This window comes from Manacus vitellinus, unplaced genomic scaffold (assembly GCF_001715985.3).
Source record: "Manacus vitellinus isolate BGI_N305 unplaced genomic scaffold, ASM171598v3 scaffold_21_pilon, whole genome shotgun sequence".
Classification (NCBI taxonomy): domain Eukaryota; kingdom Metazoa; phylum Chordata; class Aves; order Passeriformes; family Pipridae; genus Manacus; species Manacus vitellinus.
Genome location: NW_021939546.1, coordinates 716,423 through 728,799, shown reverse-complemented (window position 1 = coordinate 728,799; position 12,377 = coordinate 716,423). Strand labels below are relative to the sequence as shown.

At 36.2% G+C, this 12,377-nt stretch overlaps 1 protein-coding gene across 5 annotated transcripts in view; it reads right to left on the bottom strand.

The window, feature by feature from the left end:
• GLMN (glomulin, FKBP associated protein) overlaps nt 1–12,377 on the bottom strand; it is a 23,613-nt gene extending 11,236 nt beyond the window's left edge. For 2 of the 5 annotated variants that reach the window (XM_018072184.3, XM_018072180.3), the window contains exons 1-14: nt 12,042–12,376; nt 10,723–10,841; nt 10,140–10,265; nt 8,810–8,929; nt 7,946–8,054; nt 6,584–6,830; nt 6,009–6,108; nt 3,931–4,118; nt 3,403–3,456; nt 2,579–2,609; nt 2,134–2,223; nt 1,506–1,547; nt 1,349–1,422; nt 946–1,030 (exon numbers count right to left, since the gene is read on the bottom strand). In XM_018072184.3, the coding sequence (XP_017927673.1) occupies nt 946–1,030; nt 1,349–1,422; nt 1,506–1,547; nt 2,134–2,223; nt 2,579–2,609; nt 3,403–3,456; nt 3,931–4,118; nt 6,009–6,108; nt 6,584–6,830; nt 7,946–8,054; nt 8,810–8,929; nt 10,140–10,265; nt 10,723–10,788 (1,332 nt within the window). In that variant the 5' untranslated portion in view covers nt 10,789–10,841; nt 12,042–12,376. Of the gene's footprint in view, nt 1–945; nt 1,031–1,348; nt 1,423–1,505; nt 1,548–2,133; nt 2,224–2,578; nt 2,610–3,402; nt 3,457–3,930; nt 4,119–6,008; nt 6,109–6,583; nt 6,831–7,945; nt 8,055–8,809; nt 8,930–10,139; nt 10,266–10,722; nt 10,842–12,041 lie in introns of all 5 variants that reach the window. The other 3 variants (XM_018072185.3, XM_018072182.3, XM_018072183.3) reach the window with 3 other exon arrangements.

Below are 12,377 nucleotides of genomic sequence, written 5' to 3'. Positions count from 1 at the left end.
CACTTTAGTGTTCCATCATCAATACAGTTAATATTTGTTTACATAAACATAGCACATTTTAGAAGGCACCCTTTTTTTTTATATTGAGGAATGCAACAATTAATTATCTTTATCAGAGACTCTTCTTCATAACAGCAGTGTCACTGGGGTTTTTTAAATGTGAAATTTCAGAATACACTTTTACATATTCAATTTTAGTGCAAGCCCCTTTTGGAACAGTTTTCATCAAGTTCACCCCTGCTGATTCAATATACAGGACAGAGTATCATCTAATAAATAGTAATTCACTGTCATCTGACAACATAAAAGATGCATAAATTTACTAAATTGTCCTATTTGACAAAAGGCAGTATACTAGAGAATCAAATTTAGTTTGGAGAAGGCTCTAAGCAGTAAAAAAAAAAGAGTTGATAATTTAGTTTTAATTAATTTTCCCAACTTCCCAATATAAATGATTATAAAATGAGATATTTAAAAGGCTTTGATCTAGCTCCATCCCTTCTGATGAGTTTATCGCTTGCAAAGTACTTATAATAAAATGCTGACTGTCATCAGAAAAACCAAGAAAAAATTAATAATTCTCCCTGGACTGCAGGACTTCAACTATATTCAAAAAATTAGGAACTATGGGGATAAAACAAAATACTGAGTAGTTCCACTTTAAGAAAAAAACATACTTCCAAGCACAGAAAAGGTAATAATAACTTCTTAGAAAAATACAATAAGATTATGCAATTAAAAATATAACTATAAAATTAGAATGGAAATACATATATAAAAAGCCAAGGCGATATTTTTAATATAATTTCCCAATCTTATGTTTCTTTTCAAAGTGAATTTTTTTAACACATCACTCAAAGTTTTCTGTGACTGTAGACGTTTTCTCAACAAAATACTGATAGAATTTTGAGATGGCAACTTGTTTTTTCGTGGTTACAGCCTCACCGTTAACGATAAGTGAATCTGATCTTTTATATTTTTAATAATGTATCCTTCCACACCAGCATGGTTGCTTGTCTTCAGTAAACACCTTCAAACAAACAAAACAAAGATATTATCTCTTCAAAGCTTCCTATGTAGTTAGCTCAACACTTAGATGACATTATGGGCTTATTCACTAAGTGGGAGTTTTACCACAGAAAAACTGGATGACTGTGTAACCTTTAAACACTGGCTTACATAAGACAGGTGATTTTATGCAAGGCAATTGAAATTTATTATTTATCAAAAAATTAACAAGTAAAATTAATGTGACTTCTAGATGGAAACTGTCAGAAAACACTGTATCTATGTAATTAAACTGCACTAAGGCTGATATTACACAATCTACAGTAACTTGGATGCATACCTGAATAATGTATATTTTCCCTCAGTGTCAAACTTGTCTATGAACAACTGCAAAATACTTAAACTCTTCTTTCTCTAAAGAAAACAGAGATGTTATCAGATGGATTCTCATTAAATAAATTCAGCACTTAACCCATTCTGTAGGTAACTTTACATACCAGATGCTCCATGGGACAAAGGGTCATAATTTTCACCAAATCCTGCAATGGGACAAAGAAAACATAATTTCTACTTACATACAGATCATTATATTAACACTAACTAAAATCTACTGAAGATAATAAAAAGTCAAAAAAAAAAAACCAACAAAAACTCACAAAAATCAATCAAACAAACAAAAAAACAACCACAAACGACTGCACACTTGATTATGGGAAGATTCTCATCAGAGACATTCACATGAGATTCAGTGGTCGAAACCCCAGGGCTGATATGCAAGAATACAATCCTTGTACTGTTGGGTCCAAATCAGAACGTAGTCAAGCAGCAGATGGGCAAGGAAGAGACAAAAACGAGCAAGTACCATCTTTCAACTAAGATCTGTGCCCACCTGCTTCAGTGACCTGTACATAACATACACTAAGTATATTTTAATTGTCACTGAAGCTTCATGTTGCAGCAGGTAGAAAAGACAATCAATTCTACGTAGCAAGACACTGAAGGTTTCCATTTAACAACACAGGTGTACAAAGGTTCAGTAGCATGTGCTCTCTCCAACACCTAGAGGACAGCTAGGTATTATTTGTAACCAAACTCTGAGGACTTCTGTACATTGCTTCTTATTACCTGAGGTACATTAATAAAATCTCTGAATTCTAAATAGTCATGCAGAAGGCTGTTATCTTCCATTCTCAATAAACTGCTCTCAAACAGATCCTGCAGGTGGAAAAAAAATATGGCAATTGTATGCACATATAGAAGACATTAATCTATATGCTTAACATTTCAAGGCTAAAACAGCTGTAAGTACTCATTCTGATATTGAAACTTTCCAGGAGCTGCAGTTATAATAGTGATAATTTAAACATTTATGCAGGAGTGTAAAGTTCAAAAAATATAAGTATTTGTAACACTGGAGAATACCTAATTAAGCCTCAAAATATTTCTGGAACTATTATCTGAACTATCATTTGTATGTCTCTTAGAAGGGGAAAAAAGAGTTTTGCCATTCCTTAAACTGAAAAAAATAAACATTCTAACATTGAAAACTGAATTTAAAAAAACAACTTACAAGTCCTTTAGATAACATAGATTCTTCTGTTCTAGAAAAAAAAGTCAAATTTAAGTTTTTAATTAAAAAGACACTGTTGATATTTCAGAAGAAATATTAGAATAGAGGTCAACAAAAACCTGTCTCTCAACAATTTTTATTCTATTTTCTAAATATAGTATCTTCATTACTCCTCTCAAAGATTTTTAGAATAAACTTGCTTATGTTAAAGTTGAACATTAGACTCTGCTCTTCAGGTCAAAATGATTTCTTTCCCCTCAATATTTATAAATGCTCAATACAGGTATTGACATGCTGATTAACAAAGAAAATGAAACAGTGAGTATTCCTAAGGGGAAACTTGCCTTCCATAGCACTGCTAGAAGCTATCTGGTAACCCCGCTGCTTATAGAAGGCGAAATAATCACAATATATAGAAAAGTTCAGTTTCCTTTAGAAAGCCTGACCTTTAATCAGATTGTGTATCATGTCAGAATGCATTCAAATAAATAATATCACAATAGTCACCTTTAGTATTACAATAATTGTTACAGAAGTGCAAGTACACTAATTATTCTGCATGTGTTTAAACTACCTTAATTTTGCATTTTCCAAATAAAGTTTCTAAAAATGCTATCACAACACATGATAAAAACAACATGTAAATATTTTAGAAAACTGCTACTTCTTAGTAGAAGAAGCCATCTTCTAGTGGAACTTGCCATTTTAATGCTCAGGTTTAAAAACCTCTACTGAACTTACATGGCATATCTGAAATTTGGTTCTATGAATTACTATAAAAGATCACACCCATTACCTAGACCTGCAAATCCCACAAACTCTACCTTTTCAGTAGCACTTCAATATGTGTCATATTGCATAGCAGAAGGTATGATGGGCTAAAAGAGAAAAATTAGGTTACATTAAACTGCATACGCCATATATGTTTGCACATAATTAATATATTTGACAGGATTAGTATTTTTTAAAAATTAAAATATCTTTCTAAAATTTTGAAATAGACAAAAAATTGTAAGTCAAATCACTGGTAGTAACTCTTACATGAAAACCGTCTATAAATATGTAATTGAACATTTAATATGAATTAATTTTCACCACATGACTAATCTCTGACAGTTTCTTTAAAAGGACAGCTCATCTAAAATTAAACTGTAATAGAGTAATCTGCAGGACTATGTTCTTTATATAAATAATATAAGCTCCATAAAACATAAATGCATAAAGGTTGACATAAAACTAATACCAGTGAAATACAGTTTTCATTCATAACTATTCACAAATAAAGTTCTCTTCTGCTCAGAAAGAATCTTCAAAGTACAGACTTACAATAAATGAGAAAGAATAGTTCTTACCTAAAAACCACCGGAAAGCATTCGATACCAAAATGCTGAACAAACATCAGATATGACAGACATGCCAAAGAATCTGCAGAATTCTTTCGCTCTATGTCTGCAAACTCCTGATTCTCCCAGGGTGGACTTTTGCCTTTATGATGTAAAAACACTAATGGTATCAATTCTCTTATATTCCACAAAATGTTCTGAAAAAGAATGATAGATTGCCTACAGTTGCCTTTAAAATGCCTGCATACCAAGTAAGTTTCAAAGCTTTAACTGTATTTACAGTACATTCTCTTGTACAGTATAAATTAAAATAAATGTGATATTTACGATATATACACATATGCACACAAAAAGAACCCTGCAGGAAAAATAACCCCCATTAGAAGACTGTTACTAACATAGCAAAGTGCTATTGTACGTATTACAAAGAAATAGCAAGATAAAGGTCAGCTCGCTATTGCGGGGTTGCCAAAACAGAAGATTCAGGATCTCACGTTTTGGAAAACTAAGATTACACAAGAGGTCAAAGTATGACTTACTGACCTTAGTTTCAAATCCCACTACCCAATCCCGTAAACACCAGAAGTAAATTTCTTAAGAAAACAAAGAAAATGTTAATTCATAATTAGTATTAAACACATGGTTTCAGACTGTGCCCAAGAGAAAAGGCAGGATTAAAAGTCAGTTTTTCAGAGCACCCTTCAACTATCTTAACTATGAGATCATCTTCTGGTAATCCCTGCCTCCTTCCTGCACATCCTGAAAGTCCTGCAATAAATGAAGTACAGGTTTCAGAAACAAGATTCTCTCTCATTGCACAACCTGACTGATCCACACAGCAGTTTCCATTCCCATGCTGAGGCATGCTGGGGGAAAAAAGTGGATGTGATCATGAGGGAAAACCCAATTTTTGTTGAAAAACAACCAAAAGTTTTGTCAACTACTTTTTGTGCTTCACTTCACAATCTTAACATCTAAATATAGAATTCTGGGAAAAAAATGCTTAGATTTTTAAATACAAATTGGAGAAAAAACACAGTTGCATCACAAGGCAACTTCCAGACCTCCTCTGTGTGCATGCACATTTGCATACATATTTATGTGTGCTTTCCTCATCCCAGCTAGCTCTAGGCCTTCCTTTTGAAGCTCATCAAGTTTTAGTGTGCCATTCCCTTCCCAAGTAACACCATGACCCAGTCTCATTAAACTGCCTTTTCCTCAACCCATGAGTTTTTCTTCAGATTCTCTTCCCCATTCTGCCTGGGGGCCATAAGTGAGTGACTGGATGGGGGCTTACCTGCCAGCTGGGGTGAAGCCACTGATTTGGATATGTGCAAGAAAGGAAATATTCTTTACCATATTCAAAACGTGAACAAAGTGCAGCTCTATGTGCAGTAACTTTATTAATCACATCTAGTCCTACTTCTGAAAACATACACATAATCTGTGTTCCAACATATGCATGGACTGTACCTGACTATCTCCTTATAAAGCTTGGGTTTGCTGCAAATTGGAATAAACTTACCTTTACCCACATTAATCTTACTCTAATAAAATAGAGCTGCTATGTATAACATTCAAAACCAAAGTAACTGCATTGATAGCATGGAAGGGACACATGCTCACTGAATTTCCAGCTCTAGTCAAGCATCAATTTAGATTCTTTGATAGTCAGCTGGCACTACACCAGGCACATCAGAGATTTCACTCTGTGCAACACTTGGATTAAAGGTAACGTAGATTTTACCTCGTTGCAATACTGCAGCAAAGATGATCCTTTAGATATACTAATAAATTCATACATCAGTAAGAAAAAGAAGCAGTTAGAGCAAGGTTGCAGCTGCTGATTCAGAAAGCAGTGCAAACTTGTTCATCAAGGAGCAAAACTGTATATGAAAATCTGCAATTTCCACAGATGGTACCTGGAACAGTTCTAGAACTTTATCTACCTGCATTATCTTAAAGGAACAGTAAGTCACCCCACTAACCAATAAAGGAAGCAAAATGAGATCTAGAACAAACTACAGGTAATTCTGAACTAGACCGCTGGTTTTGCAAACACTGTAATCAATTTTGACTGCACTTACTATAATTTCAGTTGCAAAATGCCGAAAAGGATGTTCTTCAATGCCTTCAAGTTGTTCAAGCTGAGCTGTCAATAATGGGTATTTCAGGCTTTTCATACAGCTGAAATAAAAAGGGGTGAAACTAAATCAGCAATATGGTCAAAAATACAGAGTATTGTAGTGTCATTAACGACCAAGAATAAAGTCTATACTCATAAGATGCTCTATTCCTGGTATTCCAAGGAGAATTAAAAAAACCCAACATCTCCTGTAGAAGCATTCCTTAGACTTCACCTCCAGACTATGATTATCCTCACTGCTGAAAATCTGAGAAGCAGAGGAATACCAAATCAGCTTCACAGCACAGCAACTAATAGTTCTTTACCATTTCCCTGTACTAAAAAAGAATTGTTTTTACCTTTCTTCTCTCACTTCATAAATATATAAGGCCTATTTAGGGCTTCTTTTTCAAAATACCATGTTAGTGTAAGTTGACAGCATTATAAAAGGTGATTTATTTACTGCCTATGTAATAAATGCCTACTGATGATTTTGTAAAGTAATAGGAATATATCACACTGACATAAAATGCTCACAATTTTAATAATTCTTCTTTCAGCTCCATGTCATCGTATTCCGATGACTTTTCCATATTTTTAACAACTTCATTCACAAAGGGTTTAGCAAAGTCCACCACTGCATTACAACATTGACAAAGACCAAGTTTATCTTCTTGTATTTGTTGTTTTGTGTAAGGTACAGGTAAGGGAGTAAGCTGATTCATGATCATGGCCAACGACAAACCCACTGAGTAGGCCTTCTTGTTCTGAAGTTTCAAAAGCACTGGGGGAAAGAAAAAAAAAAAAGGGGAAAAAGAACATTTTGAGACAGAAAGTTATTACTTAGTAGAGGAAAACATGAAGAAAAACAGTGTGACTACATAAGAAAGCACTTAGTTTCAAGGAAGGAGCTCACATGAGCAAATCCAGCAAGACAAAATATCATCAGCAAGTTTAATGTGCTGTAGTTAACATGACCATGTATTTGCAAATAACAAATATTAAAGCCATCACACATTTCAGTGTTCTTCCTTTCTGCATAGCACCCTGATGAGGACTGAAAAAAATCTGCCTTTCTAGAACTGGGCTAAGTAAAATAATACTCCATTTATCTGACCTGGAAAACGCGTTTATTACTTGACTGCTTTTGTGCTTGGCAAAACCAGAGACACAGAAAAACAAAGCTCTCAGCTTTTCTGCTTAGAACTGGTCTTCACCCCATGGCAGAACCAACAGAGGCACTCCCAGCCTGAGGAAGCAGCACCTGAGGCTCTCCATTTTAACTGGACTCAGTGCATGCTAACTGCAGATTGGCTATCCAAAAAATCACATATGCCTCTTGTTAAATTCTCAGAGATTGCTACAGTCAGAATTCAGCTTTATACACAACACTTGGTTTCATCTCACATATCGAACCAGAAACTACCACTTGCTACCTACTTAGAGGGTGTCCAAACCCAATCTTTTTAATTTTCATATGTAAGCCAGAATAATGCTTCCCCCTCACCAATAACATATTTCAGCATACTTCAGCTGAAAGGTTTGTACTATAAAAATATGAAACTGTATAAAAGTTAAATAATGAAGAATTTCACAAATCCATTTAATTCTCTATTTCTGTAACAATAGTATGAGTGCTTTACACCACATTCTTGTAACTGATAAGAAATAGTTGAATATTGCTTTTTCAACTGATGGTATTAATACCATCTAAAATCTTTTTCTAGCAGGTCAATATAAGCATGAAAGTTATAACTTGTGTTATTTTATAGAACATAAGATTGTAAAGCTTGTCAGCACAGGCATATTCTGAAACCATTCCAGCAAAAGTTAAACTAAGTTGATAAATAAATGAGAAAATAATCTAATTCAGAAATTGTACGATAAGCTGAGTCTTACCTGTCTGCAAAGGCTGAAGCAATAACATGACAGTTTGACACACTTGATCTCCAGAGGTCTGCTCGATTTGCTCAAGTAAACCCAAAAACAGTTCCTTTGGATTGCACAGCTGCAAGAGAGGAACTCAAGATAGCTAACTCAGCTAAAATCGTGTCCTTTAGGTGAGTTTAACTCATTATGATGTGAGAACCACACCTCCGAAGTTGAGGCTGCCCATCTCCAAACGGAGAGCCCTACCCACTGAACATGCACCACGAACTCTGAATACACTGTACCTTTAAATCAAGGCGAGAGAATAAGCTGCCAAGAGCAGCTTATCCGAGTACAGATGTAGATCCATTATGCAAATATTGCTTGAACAGAATTGTATAAATACGTTTGTATATTTGGCCTTTGGTGTGCTAGCTTTGTGGATTAATGATCCAGCCTTCCTTCTGTGCAGAACTGTAACTAAATCAAATTCCTCCATCCTGTGTGTCTTTTGGCTTTGTGCACTGGGTGAAATATCTCACTTTTCAGGGACAACAATACTGTATCTGTAGTAAGAAAGTGGCAGTTTTGCTGTGGCTGCTCTGACTGCAGCAGTTGGCTATCAAAAATTTCGAGTGCTATCTGCTGCCTTCTTCTGGGTAATGCTTTGTCACTGTTTTACCCAGTTACTAATCTCAGATGTGTAAGACGTTAATTATCTCTGAGAACACTAAGCCTGTGTCTGCTTCAGATGAAACTGGCCCATGAGTTTAATAGTTACAGGAAATAAGAAGAACCCAGAAATATTCATGCCCTGTTTCCTTTGGAAACTGGGGGGGGAAATTACGACCTCTCTCCTTCCTACTATTATTGTATTATATTTCAAAACCATACCTGTGCCAACTGATCTAGTATCCTCAGGCAGTGTTTTCGCTTATCATCTTCTTCTTTATACATGAAAATACATCTAACAAGAGGAGAGATGAGATTCCAACCCATATTCTTGATGATAACCTAAAGACCAGATTTTCAGAGAATAAACCAAAACTGTATGTCTTCTAAACCCATAAAGATTGCATATATAAAGAACAAGAGAGACAACAGATCAATCTCCTGGTTGTCACCAACACCACAGCTGTCACCGTCAGTGAAAATTTAACAACTATTACCATAAAGTTCTGTATTTGAAATATACTCTATTCTCTCCCCATACCTATAAATACAGCTGCATAATTTGTATAAGTTTTCTTCAATTTATTAACATTAACACGTCAATATATACTTCTAAATGTCTATCACAATACATTTAAAACAGGACTGAGTACAGGAATTTTTCTGAAAGACTGCTTGGACAAATTATGCTTAACCTGAAGGGATTGAGATATTCAGTGGTTACTCCAAACTCACGAAATTCAAAACCAGACTGCAAACCTGCTGTAACACTGCTACAATATTCCATCCCTCATATCTCTGTACAATTTGGTATATTCTCCCAGCTCCTCCAGTGCCCACAGACACCAATATCTCTTCAAGTACCATCAGCTTAGTTGGCTCTTACAATTTTGGCCAGTATTATTATATCCATCTGTGGTGGGCTGGTCCCAGAGAGCAACTAAGCACCCACCAGCTGCTCGCTCACTCTCACCCCTCAGTGGGATGGAGGCAGAGGCAAGAATCTTATTGCTGAGCATGATGTTATATGGTATGAAATATCTCATCAGTTTGGCTCAGCTCTCCCAGCTGTGTCCCCTCCCAACTCCCCTGTTTACTGATGGGGCAGAGTCAGAAACAGAGAAGGCCATGATGCTGTACATGCACTGGTCAGCAATAGCTGAAACACTGGTGTGTTATCAACACTGTTTTGGTCACAAATCTAAAACACAGCCCTATACAGGCTGCCATGAAGAAAGTCAACTCCATGGTAGCCAGATCCAGTACACCATCTGAAATCCCTGTCCTGCAAAAGAGGGACACTGTCAGCTTCTCCTATTTCTGCTTTTGCCCTTCCTTTTCTCTTTGCGTCACTTACTGAAAAATGGTTTTGTTAAGATTACCATGATTTGGGTTCTCTACCTAAATTACAGAATTTAACACAGAGCAACTTATTAGCTATTCGTAAGTACAGCCTTGCTTCACAGCAAAAGTAGCTTTCCCTTCTTAATAAGCAGTTTTATGCATTTAATTGTGCTAATGCACAACTAATAGACTGTAAACTTAAACTCACCTTATTTTTCTCATTTTGAATTACTTCTAATAGCTGAGCTGCATAGCCATCTTCTAAACATTTCTGACCTGCCACCAGGAACAGATTAAAATCTTCTCCTTTGAAATCAGCTTCTTCCAGAATTTGCTAGAAAGAAAATATTGACATTTAACTCCATGCTTATAAAAGTCAAATAAGAAAATACATGCATTCATTTCAAAATTAAATGTTGTAACTTACATAGATTTTTCACATGTTAAAAAAGCTACCAAGAGTTACTACAGAAGACAAAGCAGTATTTCAACAGCACTTTTTAAGTGTAGACTACAGCATACTGTTTGGAAGATATATTTTCTACAATAACCTCCTTTTGTTCCTGGGTGCAAGAACACTTCTTTCTCCAAGAAGCAGACATTATCAAGCATCTTAGGATAAGCACCACAGAGAAGTCAATGAAATATGGAGGCTGAACTTAGCTGCCCAATGAGGGTAGCTCTGCTAACAACTGTCTTTGCTTTGAGGTCATTTTGGTTTTATTTATAATATATGAAGAGAAATGCACATTGCTTACATTTGTTACTTTTAAGGAAAGAAAACTACTTACGCATCTTTGTATTATGGCTTGAAGTTCGTCAACTGCCATTGTAGTTTGACTGTGTTCTTCTGGCATCAAAAACTAAATTAAAGAGTGCAGTATTATATCACATGAATTTAAAACAGATGCTGAAAAATAATTACATTATAAAAAAAAAGTCAAGAGAGGAACAAGAACAACCTAGACAGATATTAAGAAGACTACACGATTAAAAAGCATGGAAAAATGCATTTTTAGGAAGTGTACGCTATATTATTCTACTCCCCATATTTGCAGGAGACAGTATTACAGTCAGGAAACAACCTGCATTCTATGTACAGGGAAGAAATTTTTCAAGTATTATCTAGGTAATTTAAGAAGTTTGGAGGCTTTAGCTACTACTTTAGGCACACACATTGAAAGCCGCAGCTAATACAGAGAGAGTCTGCACGCCAAGTGTGGATGCTCATGACACACTACACTTCCTGTGACCAAGTTCTGAGCAGAGAAGCTCCTGCTCAGCCCTGACTGGAACACTTTAACCCGGCGTCTGGGATGTGCACAGCTGATGCAACCACCGTGCCAGTTTATACCAACAGTCCAATCACGATTATAAATGCAGTATCATTTATTTCCTTCTAGTGTTTACGTGGGGGTAGTTCAGTGCCCTTTTACCTCTGGGTACTATAATTCAAAACTACAAGCAATTAAGTCAAACATTTGAGTAATATTAAGTACATATAAAGTTTTACATAGCTAGGACCACAAATTACAAATAAAATCAAGCTTGGTTTTATTTATCCCATGTGATATACCATAGCAGCAGTCACAATCTTTACAGCTTCAAGTAATGCCATGGTCCTAAACCTGGTTATATGATGACTATGAGTGTCAATTAGCCATACACGTGGTTAATTAGCTATCTATTCATCAAAACACAGACATCTCCACTTAAAGTCCTCAACCTTTCCTCTTATGTTTGACCTAAGGTACATACATCAGAGACCACCTGGATAATAATCTAGCTGGGTGATTACACGAAGGGGGCAATTCACGAAAGCTCAAAAAGCACTAATTATCTTAATAATTTCTTAATTATCCCAAGAATAAACAACTCCCCTTCTATTCTCGACGGCCTGATTTAACATTTTATGTCGTTGAAACCTATCCATTGTATCTAGCCTGTCATATTAACTTGGTCATTACCACATACTTTACTACTACATGCTGTACTATTCGAGCTCTTCATTTCACAGAATGGTACTGATCCTTCCAGAACAATTTAAATGTTCTTTCTAACGCGAATAGTGTTGCATTTTCACCCCAGAGTAACTTCACAAGGTACTTACAGCCTTGGAACGTGCTCCGAGCACCCACCGTGCTGCTGCAGGGATTTACCGGCCCAGCTCGCAGATGGTCTCCGGCCTTAATACTTAATCCGGTTTCTAACTAAATCTTTTCGGAGGTTTCAGCGGCAAGTGGGCAGAATCTGGATCATGTGAAACGTTCTATTAATACCCACCAAAGTGCCTCCTGATAAACATACACCGCAGCCCCTTCCCTCGGCGGTACAACACAGGGGCTGCCGGCGTCAGCTCGTAACACGCGGCTGAACTAAAAACCACGGAACAGCCCTCACCTCAGCCCGAACCGGCCAGACCCCCGAGCTCCGCGCCGCCGCCTCT